The 17,100-nt window shown below is 48.7% G+C and overlaps 2 protein-coding genes across 2 annotated transcripts in view; one reads left to right on the top strand and one right to left on the bottom strand.

The window, feature by feature from the left end:
• The first annotated feature begins 1,124 nt into the window (after positions 1-1,124).
• On the top strand, positions 1,125-9,974 carry ADPRH (ADP-ribosylarginine hydrolase). The gene is made up of 4 exons (XM_032207074.1): positions 1,125-1,297; positions 2,104-2,450; positions 8,434-8,794; positions 9,510-9,974. The coding sequence occupies exons 1-4, from the start codon at positions 1,242-1,244 to the stop codon at positions 9,895-9,897; spliced, it is 1,152 nt and encodes a 383-aa protein (XP_032062965.1). The 5' UTR covers positions 1,125-1,241; the 3' UTR covers positions 9,898-9,974.
• A 1,588-nt stretch (positions 9,975-11,562) lies between these two features.
• IGSF3 (immunoglobulin superfamily member 3) overlaps positions 11,563-17,100 on the bottom strand; it is an 82,570-nt gene continuing 77,032 nt past the window's right edge. Inside the window, exons 9-10 of the mRNA XM_032196011.1 lie at positions 15,229-15,654; positions 11,563-14,582 (exon numbers count right to left, since the gene is read on the bottom strand). Of these exons, the coding sequence (XP_032051902.1) occupies positions 14,332-14,582; positions 15,229-15,654 (677 nt within the window). The 3' untranslated portion in view covers positions 11,563-14,331. The remainder of the gene's footprint in view (positions 14,583-15,228; positions 15,655-17,100) is intronic.

Raw genomic sequence — 17,100 nt, 5'->3', positions numbered from 1 at the left:
CTGAAATCCCCCAGGGCTGCAGCTCTAAAACTACCACTGCTTTCTCTCATAGCCATGGGGGAATTTTTTATTTTGATTTTTTTTTTCATATGTAAGAGCTGTTGGTACCTTCTTACATGAATCAGGGCTCCAGAGATGCGGCATGCGCCTGTCAAGGGACCATGATTTGATGAGAAGGTTCAGCCTCTGCAAATGGTGGTCCAAGCCATGCTTATTCTTATTTCTTGCTCCTACTTCCTTTTTCCTTTTCCTTCTTTGCCCATTCAGTAGACACCCTCAGCTACACAGCCACCACCAGCATAAAAAAAAAGAAGTGTAAAACTTGTAGGAGGCAATGGTGTCATCAAGCACTTTGAGATGCAAAGAAGCAGGACCACCAACACAAGACAAAGCAGGTATCTGTCCAGAGGAGGCCTGGGTCTGTGAGGGGTTTGTGCTGCCCCATACAGAGCTCCAGGTAAATGCTGGAGACTTGCAGGGCCCAGGGGATAACTTGCGCTGCCACCCAGGAGGAGACTGGTGGTCTGGCTAAAAGGGGTATGTGTGTGCTCAGGAAAATAGTGCATAGCTTCAACAGAGAAGCAAAGGAGGGGATGCCAAAAATCTGTCATTTTTACTATTTTATATTCATTTTATTTTATTTTATTTTATTTTATTTTAAGAAAATAATCATCTCCACGTGGTGACTTCATTTCCAAATTGACTGTATGGCTCCTAAGGGCACAAAGACAGACTAGAACCCCAAAAATGAAAGGGGGGAGGTGTGGGAGGGAAAGCGGGGGCTGGCCAGGAGCACACCAGGGGGCTGAGCAGCAAAACCACAAGGCAGGGGACACCCCGGGAGCGAAGCCCGGCAGTGTGGCGGCAGTGGGGTCGGTGAAGGCTGGTGCTTCCCTCCGCCGCCACCCTGCTGGCCTCGGTCTTCCCCCCACCCCAAGCAGTGACCGGGGACATGGCCGCTGTGGTGGCTTGTGCCAGAGGGTGGCTGCGGGGCTTGCTCGGTGGCCCTGCTGCAGCTGCTCTGTGTCTGGAGAGGGATCTCAGGGCTGTGCTGGCAGAGCAAGCCTTCCGCCTTCCTCCCCCTCTTCCCGGGCCGGGCCTGTCGCGGCGGTGGTGACGCAGGAAAGAGGACGTACTGCGCCATCACCGCTGCCGCCATCCTGGAGGCCTCAGCCGGGTAGCCTTGGGAGAGGTGCTGGTGGCAGGGCCCGGTATCCTTGGCTCGGCACCGTGTCCTGCCAATGGTTGGGCGAGGGGGTGTGACGAGCCAGCACCCTGCCTTCGGCATCCTGGCCGTGTAAGTCCCGACAGGCTGCAACAGCGCTGTGCAGCGGGAAGCAGCCTCCTCTCCCCCCGGCCAGGCGAATTACGTGCTTAACTTCAGAGCGGTTTTTTAGTAGCTTAATTTCTTCGCTGTGCCTCTGGTTTTCTTTCTGCATTTTTCCTGGGTCATGTGACAAAGGGAGACTTACAGGATCCTTAGCGCATATCGAGGCATAGAAGCAAAAAGCAGCAGACCCAGAAGTGTTTTGGCTGGGGGGGGGGGGGGGGGAAGTGTTGCTTAAAATATCCACTGGAGTGCCTGGTTTTGCCTGTAAGAGCACACGTTTCTGTAGCCAGCCTCCGGAGATGGGCCAGCTGTTGGTCAGAGCCCCTCTCTGCCACTTGTACCAGGCTCTGCCTTATGCTGCTAAGGGTGAATGGACTGGTGGGTAAAAGCGGGCTTCACTCTCAAGTTATTCTCATGGTACGAAAATCACAGGAAGCCTGATCCTATCTCCTTACTCCTGTGGGTTATATCTGGAGAAAATGTGGGTTTCCCTTACTTCCCTACGCATTTCTGCAGTACTGCCATTGCATTTTGGTCCCTGAACACACAGTATCATCATGGCCGGCTGCTGCCCCGGCAGGACATGCCCTGCTCTCCCTGCCTCAGGGCCAGGGGGATGCGTGTGCTTTGAAGGAACATCATCTCTGAGGGAGATGCAAGTGCTAGGCCACAAATCCAGGCTACTGGAGGTTAGTAGTAGAGGCTTGTACTGAACTGAGAAAATTTTTCTTTACTATCCTCCTCTCTCTCTTTTTTTTTTTTTTTCTTCATAGTACTTTCTGCATTGAAGCAGTCCTGGGGCAAAAATTTTGTCCTAAGGAGATGGAAAACTACGTGGCATCTATGGTGCTGAGTGCACTTGGAGACACGCTGGGCTACTACAATGGGAAATGGGAGTTCCTGCAGCACGGCCCAACCATCCACAAGGAGCTGGCGGAGATGGGCGGGCTCAGCAACATCAGCATCAAAGGCTGGAAAGTCAGCGATGACACAGTGATGCACCTGGCCACAGCCGAAGCGCTGGTAGCTGCTGGGAAAAATCCACGTTTAGAGCATCTCTATTCCCTGATTGCAAATAACTACAAGGAGTGCATGAATGACATGGAAGGCAGAGCTCCAGGTAACCTCTCCGCTATGTCACCTTGGCAGAGCTGTCCTCTGGCCCTCTCTCCTTGTGGCTACTGACTCTCGCGTTCATGCTGCTTGGAGCCAAGGCTGGCCCTGCTTCTGCCCAGCTTCTCACCTTAAGGCTCTGCTTTTGGCTGTTTATAGATGTAGCATTAATTGTATTTTTTGTACAGCCAAAAGTTTTCTACACTCAGTAACTCTTTCAGGATGAATTGAGAATAGAAAAAGGCAGGCTGAAGTGTTTGGGCCATCTCAGAACTAGATGAGAAAAGATACTGTTTTGCCCACATTTATAAGACATTCTTACAGGTGTGTTTGAGGCCTGGCCTTGAACTCATGAGAGGAATGAGAGGGTTTTCCACTGGTGAATGCTGTTTTTATTATTATTATTTATTATTATTATTATTTTTTACTGTCTTTTCCTACACCCTTGGAGGAAAAACACAAATTCAGTCATGTATAATGTGCATCTTGAAATGCTGTGTTAACACCTCTAAACAGAGCATTAATAGAGAACTTATTTTAACAAATGCAATAAATTACACATAAAAAATATTTAAAGACAGGGAAATCCCTGCTTGGAATAATTAAGTTCATTAAACCCAATGTCTACCTTTGGCTAGCTCTGAATGGCTACTTTCTGCAACTGGACAGTCAGGCCACATTTAAGATCTCTGAACCTTGTAGGTCCAGCCTCTCTCATTTCTTGGCACGACCACAGTGCTGCCAAGTTTGGGGCACGAGTTGCAAGGACTGGCAATGCATAGCAGCGTTTGGGAAGGATACGTTGACAGGCTGCAATATCCAAGCTGCATGCCATGTATTTCTGCAGATCCTGGTTCACCCAGGCCTGCTTACCCAGCATCTCCCTGAGGTCCCCATCTCTCTCTGCAGATGGCCCAGCCTCCTGCAGATGCTTGAAATAAACTTAAATAGGATCTTCAGAGGCTGGGCCTCTACTTTGGCTAGTGCATGCAGGATAAGTGTCAGGAAACACTCAAATGCTGCAATGCTATACAAAGTTTTAAAAATGAAAAATGTTCGGCTGGACTCATGCCTATCTGGATTGGCCAAAATATAGCACGAATGTTCTGTCTTGACATTAAAAGACATTTTCCTGGGAAAGACCAAATCCTGCATTGTTCTCATTGGTAAGCCAGATAAGAAACTTGAGCAGGAAAGTGTTCTGCGTACCTTTCCGCAGCCACTGCTTATCCTCATCGCCAGGACTGAAATATCAGCATTCAGTAAGACAGATAATTTCAGTTGTCAGTGTAGATTAATTAATAAAATATTTAAGAAGAGGTAATGATGCTTGCCAGGATAGCAGCAGCCAGCAGGTTAAAATTTTGACAGAATTATTGCTGTTTTGGCAAAGGAGCAACTTGTAAGTCCCCTAGCTGATGGGGTCTGCCAAGGTGGACCAACCACAGCTGTCAGAGAGACAGCACCTGGAAGTTATTTTTGTCTCTGATACCTAAGCTTGGTGACTACAATCTGAGACGAAAAGGAGAAGAGCCTAAAATTGGAATGTTAGTAATTAATAGCTAAGTATAATAGCACACCTGCTGCAGTCCATATGTGAGTAACCAGGCTGCAGCATGCCCACAAGCAGCTCCCATTTGGAAGTAAGGGATCTCAAAGTAAATTTGCTATGGTGACTAATTGGAGTGACAAAAGGTCAGGTTATTTGGCTGAACAAAGAGATGCAAATTCTTCTGTGAGCACTGGTTCCACAGATGCTTGCCTCATAAAATTCTGCTATGGAGAGAAAGTAGCATGGAAAAAAATGGAAATCTGCTGAAAATGCTCTTGCAACAGCATTCAGGAGTTCTCCTGCTGCAGCCACAGGAAAGGAGTTGAACAGGTCTTAGCCTCTGAGAGCTTAAATCTGACACTTAGCTACCTAATGTTCACTGCCTTACTACAAAAGGGAACACCTAATCCATATCCTCAGAAGCTGTCTGCATTCCAGGGTCTCCATGTTGTATTTGTAAATAATAATGATAGACGTTGCATGTCAGTAACTTCTTAAGGCATTTCAGAGTAAATAGATGATAACTGAAAACAGAACCTGAGATGATGCTCTTCTGAACAGATTAAATACTCACTGGGGAATTGCAGCTTTTAAGGCTGAGAATGGAAAGTTGCCGCTGCAACTTTCACCCAATAGAGAGGAGATTCCCCTAGAATAGTGGGGGAAAGTCACATTGTTCACCCACACAAGGAAAGCCAGACCTGAAAATCAAAACCCACAGTAACAAAGGGATTCCCACATCTTTATTAGTCACCAGAAGGCCACAGTGGGGTCCCTCAAATAAGCAGCCCCAAGAGAGAAGAGCAGTCTATCTCACTGTCTTAATGGCAAATTAATCCCTACATCCATTATTGCTCTTTGTGATGTGCCACAGGCCCAAATTCATTGTTCTTTGCAGATAGCAAAGCCAATGAATTAAGTGACACAAGAATGGCCATATTTCTTTTTCCATAATGTTACACTTGCCTGCAAAGATCTCCAGGAAACCTTCTGCTTCAAAGCTGTTGCCTGTTGCTCTGTTCCTTTTGGTCTAAGTCCTCTACCTATAGAATTTTTTGTGACTATGTCATTGTTTGAACTCACCTTTCTTATGTTTACTGACAGACCCTAACCAGCTGGTACTGTGCTGTTACTGCTCCCAGCACATGCCTGTGCTCATGAAAAGTCAAAATAAATGGCACAGAAGCCTAAAAGCCTATTCCAGAAATAGCATCCAGCTGTACATGAAACTTTTCCAGATTGGCTTTTTTTTTTCACAGTGCTTTTTGCTTGCATTTCTTTTTTCCTTAAAACAGTATTACATTTAGTTTAGTTTGCATGGATTTCCTAACCAGGATTTGGTAAGTGTCCAAGATAGAATTTCTGGATTCAGAAACTCCCACAAGAGTGTTTTTTGTTTGTTTGTTTGTTTGTTTGTTTTTAATCCAGTTTAAAAAAAGGCCTAACAGCATGTTTTCAACTTAGTCTTCCTTAATCAGATTTCGAATGCTTTAATATCTTAATTGTTTAAAAGCATGAGGATAATACTTGCAATACATCACTTCTTAAATCACCAGAGTCCTACCTGTTGTATGCTGGTATGATTTACAATTTTTTTTTCATTTGCATGTTATGAGAAGTAATTTCCTAGAGTAATATGTACAGGCTTAAAGCTGCAATCAAATGTCTGCTTGCTATTGCAAAATAACAAGTCTTTCTTTACAGTTTAAGCTTTGTCATCTTCCTCATTTTTCTTTGGTAATAGCTAATGAACGATCTCTCTGCTTATCAAGCACTGAGTTGCCTGGTCCCAACGTGTCTAAACATGTCCTGATGAAATGCCCTTCTTGCAGTTCCAAGAAGATTACAGAGTTCATTTTTTTGGTGCATATTTTGATTTTGAGTTATCCTAATCCCTTTGCTCTTTCCCTTTCCTCTTGTCTTTCTGCCAGAAAGTCTGTTTTACCAAGTACATACAAATATGATAATTAGCACAGCTTTTTTAAAGCTTAGTTTTGTTTGACTGGATCTTTTTAGGTCCCATGTAGGTCTAAGTGCAATGCTTAGTATATTTAGATTTGTAAAGTGCTTCAATTTTGTGTTAATCATAACACAGTTAGAAATTATACTGATAGCACTCTTAATGATTTTAATAAATAGCAGCCAGCACTGAATTAATAAACTACACAGAAAGCATATTTAGAGGCTTGAGTGCATGCCCACTTTGAGACACCACAGAAATAACCTGCTTGGCAGTTCAGTAAAAGGTTGGTGACCATCAGTGCTGGTGGAGCCCAGTGCCACCCCTATCAAATGCTGTGCTTGCTGCTGCTTCCAGCAGAAAGACACAGCCCTGCAGTTTTCACTCTAAGTCACCCGGAGGAAGGCTGCATAAAGAACATCTGGACTGATCCAGGGGCTGGCTGGCTGTGTGGGACAGCAAAACCAGCAGGCCTTGTCTACCAGTGTGACGCCAGCATCACAGCAGAGGCCGGTGTGCAGGCACACCAGGCAGGGCTGAGGCTGGTGAGATGGCAGCTCTGCTTTGTGCCAGTGTCACACTGCGGGGAATTCATGAGAATGAAAGTAGCCTGACAGTGTGGGCTGCACTGGTCGACAACCCTTTTTTTTTTCCGGTGGGGAAGCCTTGCATATGCTGTTCCCATTCTCAAAATTTATTTCCGATGACAGTCTGGTTGCAGAAATAGTGTGAGAGCAACAGGACAGAGCTACTTTTTCAGTTTGAGACGCACTGAGCTGGTCCACCAGAGCACAGTGGGCTGTACCCTGTGCTGATTTAATATGCATGTAATGCACCAACACTGTCAGAAGAGAAGGATGCTACAGAAACGTAGACCAGAACTGTGAAAGGATCCATGTGACACTATTACTGACAGTGGACAACCAATGCTAGCACTGCTGGTATGTGGCCAGGAGCCAATCTTAAAACTGTACTTGGATTTGGAGGTATTTTTGTTACAAGGGTGCTGTAAATGCCATGTGCTGGTAAAACAGACTGACGTACACCAAATCCTACTGCCAAGCAAGGTAGAAGAGGATCAGAGATAATGTAGTATTTGAAACCTATTTCCTCTTCCTTGCACACAAGCATTCAGGCTTCGCACTTAAAATTTTTTCTTGGTCTTTGCCAGGGAAGGTTGCTGGGCTCTGAAATGTAATTGTGCAGGTGGCTTTAACCTATGAAGGGGCTATACTAACATGAGCATTATCAAAGCAGCAGCACTGGAAGAAGCAGAGTCACTTCAAACAATAAATAGCAGAACTAAGAAAGGGATGGAGGTGCGCAGCGAGGAGTTAATGTGTGGCTTCCCACCTGAAGAAGGGCGAAGTTGGACTGGGGTGTCCACTTAGAGCAGAAGACTGAAGAGAAGAGCCGAAGTATATACAGCCTGGAATAACATGGTGAATCGGTAGTTGTTATTTCTTGCAATTAAAAAAAAATCAGAGGGGAATTTAAGGAAATTGTCAAATGGCAGTTTAAAATAAAAGGAAACACTTTGCATAACCAAATCGTGGCTCAGATTACCATAGGATGTTAGAGGAGGCTGAAAGCATGCGCGGGTTCCAGAAAACAAGGGCAGCTCAGGGCTGCTAGGTCCACTGGGTGTTACTGAACGTCATCCTTTGGACCCAACTTGAGACTCAGGACGACTCCTCTGTCTGCTGAAAGCCATATGGGTGTTCTCAGGAAAACATTGCAGCTGCCACATTTTTTGTAGTTTTTCCATAGATATCTGCTGGTGGCTATGTTCAGAGAGCAGCTGGGCTGGGCAAACCTTTCAATTGACATAATACAGTTACTCTTCAGCTTATTTAGGAGAAATACAGCAAAGCTACTCATGCAAAACCCTGTTGCAGTGAGGAAAGTACAGTGTTCCTCACTTTCTGACAAACTTAAACTGCAGCAAGGGAGATCTGGGTTTATTGCAGGGAATATTTCCTAGCAGTGAGGCAGAGAAGTTAAGCACCTGCCAGGAAAACAGCAGAGGCACTTAGTCTTGCTTTGGGTCTGGATCAACGTGATCTGATGGATTTCCAAATCTTCCTTCTGTTTATGGATATCTAGATATCTATTGTGCATAATATACCTTGTTTAGATAGTATAAATGTTTTATAGATGCTATTAAGCAAGCAACATCAAATGTAAATAGTGACAATATAAATTGCATAAATAAAAAATCAGCAGTGGGGTGGTTTTTACCACCCTGGGTTTTATAATTATTTTCACAAACTGGAATTATCGTGTCTGCTTGAGAAAACGCAGGGTGTAGTGGCAATTTAAGGCAAGAGCCAGACGCGAGCAGACAATTTCTGCGTTTATAGGGAAGCCTGAATCCCTTCCACAGGGCAATGCCCTCCTGCCCTGCCTGTCTTCCCCTGGTTTCCATGCTACAGAACACTATCTCTGCATGACGTGTGGTTCTTCCTCCCTGCTCAGGTGCCACGTGTCAGAAAAACGCTCTGAATCTGAAACCGGATAAGCCGGATGGCTGGAGGATCCCCTTCAGCCCCAAAGGTGGAGGCTGCGGGGCTGCCATGCGCTCCATGTGCATCGGCCTGCGCTTCCGCCACCCTGACGAGCTGGACACGCTGGTGCAAGTCAGCATTGAGAGCGGCCGGATGACCCACCACCATCCCACCGGCTACCTGGGGTCCCTGGCCTCGGCCCTCTTCACGGCTTTTGCGGTGAACAACGTGCCCCCACCGGCCTGGGGGAAGAAGCTGCTGGAGGTGCTGCCGCGTGCCAAGGCCTACGTGCGGGACACTGGCTTCTTCGTGGAGGAGAACATGGGGCAATGGTGAGCTGCACTGCTGCCGCCAGGCTTTGTTAAAATTAAAATAAACCTCATGTACAGGAGGGTGAGTGCTGTTTATACCTAAGTCTGAGTAATCACATTATGGTTCACTCGGAGAGCAGCGCATGCCTACCACGGGATCCAGTCGGTTCAGAAAGTCTCTGATGTCCCCCAGGAGAAAAACACACCTAACATAACAAAAAATCGGCAGGTTGTTTTAGTGTCATGTAGCTTTGACATTTTTTGGATCCAATATGAAGCAGCTAACTTGCCATCTCAACCATGACCTGATGAAAGATGGGAACCAGGGCTGGGGAAGAGCACCAGGTCTAGGGTTGAGCTCAGTCTGAAAGTCGTAACCAAATCTGGATGCGCATTCAGCGTGGCTCTGTGCACAGACACGGGCAGAGGTACGCTGAGTTTGTGAGGATGACTCAGTTCTCGGTCTGAGCCTTCGAATCCTTTGCAGCGCAACAGCGGCAGGTGGTGGGCTGCCTTCTCCCATGTGGCTGGAGGAAGGGGAAATCTAACTCACTGAAATGTGTCCTTGTGCCTCTTACTGTAAATCCTGTCCCTTGTTTGGCAAACAGGGGACGCCTACCATTTTGCTGAGCTGCTGCTCCGGTCTCTCTCGGCGCCGCGTTTTCTGGCGGCTGGGTGTGTGCTCCTGCAGCAGGACTTCTCTCACACCCCGTCTGTCCCATGCCCTCTTCTGCAGGTACTACTTCGAGGAGCAATGGAAAAAATACCTGGCGAAGAGAGGCATCTTGGACGGGGTCTCGCTGCCCACCTTCCCCTCCAAGTACGGCGTGGAAGAGAGAGACTCCTTCTACACCTCCCTCAGCTACGATGGCTGGGCAGGCAGCAGTGGGCACGACGCCCCCATGATCGCCTATGATGCACTGCTGGGTGCGGGGGACTCCTGGACAGAGCTGGCCCACCGGGCCTTCTTCCACGCGGGAGACAGCGACTCCACCGCCGCCATTGCGGCCTGCTGGTGGGGGGCCATGCACGGCTTTCGGGGGGTCACCGCCTCCCTCTATGCCCCCCTGGAGTACAGGGAACGCCTGGAGAAGGTGGGCAAGGACTTGTACCACCTCACCTAGGTAGGGGTGGAAGGACCACCCCCCTGGGAAGCATGCTTACGCCACCTGCTGCCTTTTGCTTAACGTACTTGAACGTAGGTAGACCTGTGTGAGGCTCGTGTTTTCTGCTTGCGTGTGCTGGTGTGGCAGTGAGGCAACTGTGGTGTTTGGGAGCGTTGAGAGGGGAGCATCTGTAGCATTAAAAGCTCTCCTTTGCACAGTGATTGTAGCAGATACAGCCCAAGATAACCCGCTAGGAGAGAGGGAGGGAGCAAACAGCTAGCTGCCTCAGGGACAAGAGAGTTTTCTCATGTGGTTATTTTAGTGGATGGTATTTTTTATTCTAAATAAATACCCAGAGAGGGATGTGTGGGTTTTGGTCGATAGCAAGTTGAATATGAGCCAGCAGTGCGTCCTGGAAGCCAGGAGGGCCAACCGTATCCTGGGGTGCATCAAGCACAGCATCACTAGTCAGTCGAGGGAGGTGATTGTCCTGCTCTACTCTGCGCGGCCTCGCCTCGAGTGCTGTGTGCAGTTCTGGGCACCACAGTACAAGAAGGACATTAAACTCTTGGAGACTGTCCAGAGGAGGGCGACGAAGATGGTGAAGGGCCTAGAGGGGAGGACATATGAGGAGTGGCTGAGGGCACTGGGCCTGTTCAGCCTGGAGAAGGGGAGGCTGAGGGGGGACTTCGTCACGGTCTACAAGTTTCTCACGAGGGGGAGTGGAGGGGTAGGCACTGATCTGTGCTCTTTAGTGACCAGTGATAGGACCCAAGGGAATGGTGTCAAGCTGTGACAGGGGAGGTTCAGGCTGGCAACCAGGAAGAGGTTCTTCACTGAGAGGGTTGTCGCACACTGGAACAGGCTCCCCAGGGACGCAGTCACAGCACCAAGCCTGTCGGAGTTTAAAAAGCATTTGGACTGTGCTCTCAGTCATACGGTCTGAATTTTTGGGTAGACCTGTGAAGAGTTGAACTCAACGATCCTTGAGGGTCCCTACCAGCTTGGGATATTCTGATTCTATGAATACTGGAAAAAAAAAAATGCATCTACTGGCTTCTGCATTGCAAATGCATTTTGCACAATTTCACAGTGATTTTGCTGTATGTGTAAGAATATATCAAGATTCCCTCTTTCATTTAACCAGGGAGTTCAATCCTACTGACTAAACCCTTGTGGAAGGTAAAGGTGGGTAAAGAGAGAATTAAGATGTTGCATTTTTCATCAACTTAGGTAGTGAACTACAGTCTTATGCTTCCATCAAGAATATTAATATTTGCTTACTATTTACCATGTATTATTCTATTAAAAAATGCTTCTTCAAATCCAGACTACTTCAGTGAAAAGTGATTACCATTTTAAGAGCAATTTCAAAACCAGTGTTCAGTAAATAGCCCTGGCATGTCTCTGTTAAATACTGTATGCTACGATGGGATGAATGAAAGGATGGGAGGAGACAGTATGTCTGAAGAGCCAGAAGGTGCAAGGTGGCTGCAAGCTTCATCATGGATGAGTAGAGATGTACTGCTGGGGAGGGAGGAGAGCTGGTGCATCAAGAAGCATGGGTGGAAGGAGAGGCTGCCTAAAAGGGGGAACTGGCTTGGGAGTTCAGCACACCTTTATGTAGGGACTGTGCATAAAGGTACAACAAAAGCCCAAATCAGACAAAAACCAGCAGCAGTATGAATCACAATTTCAACACAGTTTACTACAGCTCTCAGGTGTGTTGTATAAAACATGTTTTAGTGCAACATAGTACAAAGTTTTTTTGTTTTTGTTTTGTTTTTTAAAAAATCCAAACATTTTTCCACATCATGCATGGATAGGCTATCTCTCTTTCATCTCAGGTTCAGTACAGAAAGTTACAGCAGAGAGAGTGGTTTGGAAAGCTTCATGTCGAAACTCATTACAGGAAGAGTCTGCCTTATAAAAACAAAGATAACTTAGAGACTGGGCAACAGACTGCCAGAACAACGGAGAAATGTCAGTGGCAAGGTACATTCTGGGACCATCACAGGAGCCGCTTCCTGGGAAAGCCTGGGCTCGGTGCAAGAACTGTTGGCTGGGCAGGGACCAGTTTGGGCCAAGGGGAGCTGTGGAAAAGCCCTCCACGAGAGCCCTGGTCCGGGGCAGTGCTGCTGGGGCAGGCAGGCTGGAGAGGAGGAGCCTGGTTCAGATGCAGCACACGCTCTCCAAGGAAGAACAGCTCCTGCTGACTTTCTCTTTTTCCTTTAAAGCTGAAATGAATTGCAGTTCCTGCCCTGAAGCAGTATGTACAAGAGATACTACATTTATGAAACAATACCCACTGGCTGCAGCTGCTGTTGTTCATGTCTTGGTTCTTCAGTTCCATTCACTTTTCATCCCACTCCTCTCTGTGCAGACTCCTTATCCAGAAAGGGAAGACAAGTGTGGGTGTGTGAGATATATATATATATGTATATATATAGGAGTGTGATATTATGCGTATGCTGGGGCCAGTAAGCAATTACGTCTCAAGGAGGGAGACTTTGCAGAGGGGTGAGTGCAATTTGGGCTTCTCAGCAGAAGAAGAAACGAATGACATTCTGGTGGAGGAGTAGAGGTGGCAGCGGACTCTCCTGCCACTGGAGTGGGACCATCTGCATCCCCGCAGATAAGATGCAAGCTCCTCTTCTAGCCAGGAGAGAGGATGTGCCACGCAGATCTCCCACCTGAGGCTTCACCACTTCTGAAATGTCAAGGCATCAGGGTTTAACCTACTAGTACTACAGAGCATCTGCTGAGGTCCCCTTCTCTTCACAAAGAGGGGTCCGACCCTCCCAAAGAGGTCGGCAGCTGCAGGTATGGCACCTCTCTCACGCGAGGCGGGGGGGTGTCTTGCGGCTGCACCCATCCGCCCACGTTGGCTTCAGCCATGCTGCAAAAAACAAATGGCCAGATTTGCCAGGAAGACGTCAAGGAAGACAACAAAAGGCCGTTTTTGGCAAACATTTTCTTCCGCCAGACAAAACGCTTAGGGTGTATTGGGGAGGAGGCGGTTTCCTCCACAGGACACAGCAGGGGTACTTGGCAGTACGGGGTACTTGAGCGTAGGTGCCCCACATGGAGAGAGCCCTGGTTTGCTTCGTGAGAGCCATATCTTTCACAGAAAGAACAGCATTTCCTGTCACGGCAGTTGCGTACAACAAGAGCAGGTGACTTTGCCAGGAGAGAGGGCTTACGGCAAAATGGTTTCTCCTCCTAAAGCCCCAGAGATGGAAAACAGCACACGCGCACACACACATACGGGAAGATTTCTCTCAACCCAAAGGGACGTGGAAGCCCCCAGGGTGCAGGTGCGATGCAGGCTCCTTGCCCTGTCCAAGCTCGTACTGGGAAGCCGCGCGAGCTGCTGGGAACCCTGGTGACATGAGGTGGTTAAGTGCACGTCCCTGCTGCGTGGCTGTGACTGGGCTCCTTGGCTGAACCATCCAGGGACCGTGAATCCAACCCACGGAGCTTTCTCTTTCCCCATTTGTAGAGTCATTACTTTGGTCAAGTTGAAGCCTTCAGAGACTGGATCCAGCCACCCGTCCCCAGGCAAGTGGGGCACGGAGAGGAGCTGCCTCATCAGTGGTGGCAGCATCTCTCTGGCATGCTGGACCGCATGAGGACCTTCTTTGATTAAAACAAAGTCAAGGCTTTCAGGTACCTTCCTTCTGTTTCCCCGCTCAGTTCCTGGAGACCAGCTAAATTGCTTTTGTCCTGATTGCAAGCGCACTGAACATTCAGTTCAATGAATGTTCAATTCCCCAAGACTGGGGAATGCTCCCAAAAGGTGTATTGCCTCCTCCTGAGAGAACAGTAAGACGGAGGCAAGAAGATCCTGAGGCTACAGCCAGTTTTTGAGATGGACCTCCCAATACCCCACCTAAACCCTTCAGAGGTGGTCCTGGCTTTGCCTGCTTTGGAAGAGGGAGCAGCTATCTCAGTGCACCTTGGGAAAAGACCTTCTTCACCGTGGCACAGAATCTCAGGAGGAAAAAACAAGTCTGTTTTGGTACACGTACACATTTACCTCCAGAGATCGTCCCAGGACCAAAAGCCCCCTGGGAACTCCTCGCTGTGTGGAGAGAGGGGGAAGCCTACAGTTCTTTGGGAGACGGAAAAGAAACGACGACGAAAAAGTAACGGCCCAACGGACAACAACGGATGGGATCAAAATTAATGAGAGGAATATCCGCTATGTACAGCAAACGCACAGGCTCGGTGCTGTCTCGGTGGCTGGGTGCGTTCCCACAGGTGCTGGAAGAAGCCTCGGACCTTCCCGTCCCCACCGGCTGGGCGCTCCGCAGAGCTCAGCCGCCGCGTCGGAGCACAGACACTGAAACAAATGAAACAAGAACAATGAAAACCACTCTGTTCCTTAGGGTTCCTGGTGTGTCTCTGCTTCTCTCTCTCTGCGTGTCCTCCTGGGCACCTCTCGTCTCTTTAGTCTATGGTTCCCGGGTGGATGCTGAGGACTGGTGGCTCTAGGCAAGTGGGCGAGTAGTTGAGGTGCGGCTCTTTGATCCACAGCAAGGGGACCCCGTTCTTGCCCTCCGAGTTCTTGCTGGAGTTCCGGCTCTTGAACCGCACCAGGAGGATGGTGATGATCAAGATGCCGAAGATGGGGAAGGGGTAGAAGAACACGAAGTAGAAGAGGGCGTCATTGGAGCAGATGACAGACTGCAGGGTGGAGCCTGAAAAGAGACACAGGATGGTCACGTTTTACAGCTTCTACGCAGCACATAGCTTACAGACTTCTTCAGAAACATAAAAAACAGATGCTCATTAATCTGTATCATAACAGGAGGTAGGGCTCTGACAAAAACCACCAATACTGGAAAACAGAGCAGCAGAAAAAAGCTATTACAGGGCATGATTCGGCTTTATCTCCTGCTAAGAGTTTCATGAGTGCTAAAGATCTTCCTCCCTGGTGCAGATTTTCTGATATCTTATAAAGCAGGGAGCCTTATCACAAAGTGTTTCCCTCAGTGGTGGTACAGAGGCAGCATCTTAGTGTATCTCAATTAACGGACCACAAAACTCTCACGACCTCAGCTATCTCTGAGGCCTCTAAACCACCCAATGGCTTTGAGAGTTATGGGGAGGAGACCCTAGTGCCACAGCCCTGGGCCCACATACAAGTGACTGTACGGTGAGCATGGGGTCAACCCAGCCCGCAGAGCTGGGCTACAAGCCCGCAGCTCGATTGGAACAGCACCAGTACCACAGATACGCCCCGTTGCAGACCAGGTCCAGGCTCCAGGTCCCCAGGGCAGGGGGCCGGTCATGCCCACACAAACCAAGACACACGGGCAGCTTGGGGTCCTCATCTCTTCTCACCTGCATCCTGCACGTGAACGGCGACCGTGCCCGACTCCTCCTCCGCCAGCCGGTACCACACGCCGTTGGGGTCGGCCAGCCACTCCTCCACGCGGCACGAGTAGTTGCCGCTGTCGGCACCGCCAGCCTGCAGCACCGTCAGGCGGAAGAGCACGGCCGAGAGGCGCTGGAAGCGCAGGCGGCCCTCCCAGCGACCCGTCTCGGGGCTGAAGACGGCGTCGGGGCCCACGCTCAGCACCGCTTCCCTCTCCTCTTCCTCTTCTTCCTCCACGCGGCCACCCGCCTCTTTGGCCCGCAGGTTGTACCACGTCACCGCAAAGTGGGACTCTGGGCTGGAGCGGGACAGGATGCTGCAGTCCAGTGGGAAGGACTCCTTCTCCTGCACCGTGAGGTTGGCGGTGGCCGTGTCCACCTGCAAGGTGGGGTCTGGGAGGACAAAATGGGAGAGGTGAGTGCGGAGCAGATTGCCACCACGGCTGCTACACTGGGTGCGATCCAGGTGAAACCTGAAGGCTTGACCCCACACAGGTACCTGTGTATCTTGGCTTTCTAACCTGCCTGAGAGTGCTCAAAGGACTTGAAAATCAGCGATGTCTGAGGCACAGGAGGACAGATTTTTTTTCCAGCAATTTGGGAAGTTAATTAGGTAACAGACTCCTCCACAGAGATGACCGCAGCACAGAAGCAGCAAGGAAGCTTCCTAAAGTCTCTCTCTTTTCTTCCCTATTACTTGCTGCAAGGCTACAGAGATGTTTTTAGCTAACTGATATACAGTGGCCAGAACCTCAGATGAGTTGATTAAAGGCTGACTTCAAGAGCAATTAACATTTGATTTAGTCATCCTGCCAGGGAACACATACTCAGGGGATCACAATCAGCCCAGATCTAAGCTTTCATTTAAAGATTAAAAAGCCCTTCCTAATGCAGGAGTTCAGCATGAAGGGCAAGCCAGCAGCTTGAAGAGAGGGGCAGCTTGAAGAGAGCACCAGCTGGGCAAGCCCTGACCCTCGCAGATCCTGGGGTCCCTGCAGGAGAGGGCACAGGGTGCTGCTGTCCCCCAAACCTCACCTGGGGCCCTTCCCCAGACAGGAGGTGTCCGGGTTTCACACTACAGTGCCTGTCCTACAATTCTTAAACGGTCCCCTGTGGAAAATCTTCATTAAGGCCAGAGCTGTTAGGGCTGGAGGCAACACGAGTGTTTTCAGTTCTCATCTTCACCACAGGGATTCCTACAGGAATGAGGTAAGCCCTGAGATTTTGGGGACTTCTGAGGTAAAAAGGAGGAAGGGGAGGAAATGGCTTGTCAAAATAAACACGGAGCCTCCCCCACCTCAGCAGGTTAAACAGAAAGAGAACTAAAGTCTGAAGACACTGAGGGTTGTGTTTTTTTTTTTTTCTTTGTTCATGATTATAGTACTGGAAGATGAGTATGGAGATCCTCACTAATGAGACATGAGTCACAAGCTATGCTATTTTTAAATTCAGTCACTTTGTTAAGTACTGCCTGTCATGAAAGAAAACCAAACACCAACAAAGCACTTGTAACAAAAAAAAATTAATATATATATATATTGAATTGTTGCACTCCCAACTCCCCCTCTTCTTCCCACTCCACATCCTTCCACAATTCAGGTGGAGCCTAGAGGATTTCCCCTCACGTTCAGTCCCCTGTCCTTCAGGGCTGGCAATTTCCATCCCAAATGAGGAGCTGCACGTAGAGCTGTGCAGGGATGCAGCATACAGGGTCTGCCTGGGAGCTCTGGGGGACCTCTGCTGAAGCCATCTCAGCCAGAGAAGCTTCCTGAGCAAGGACTTCATGGACAAGAGCTGGGCTGTCCCCTGAGACAGCTCCCACTTTTTGCAGCACAAATT

The sequence above is a fragment of the Aythya fuligula genome, chromosome 1 (genome assembly GCF_009819795.1).
Source record: "Aythya fuligula isolate bAytFul2 chromosome 1, bAytFul2.pri, whole genome shotgun sequence".
NCBI lineage: Eukaryota > Metazoa > Chordata > Aves > Anseriformes > Anatidae > Aythya > Aythya fuligula.
This window is presented reverse-complemented; position numbering and strand designations above follow the sequence as displayed.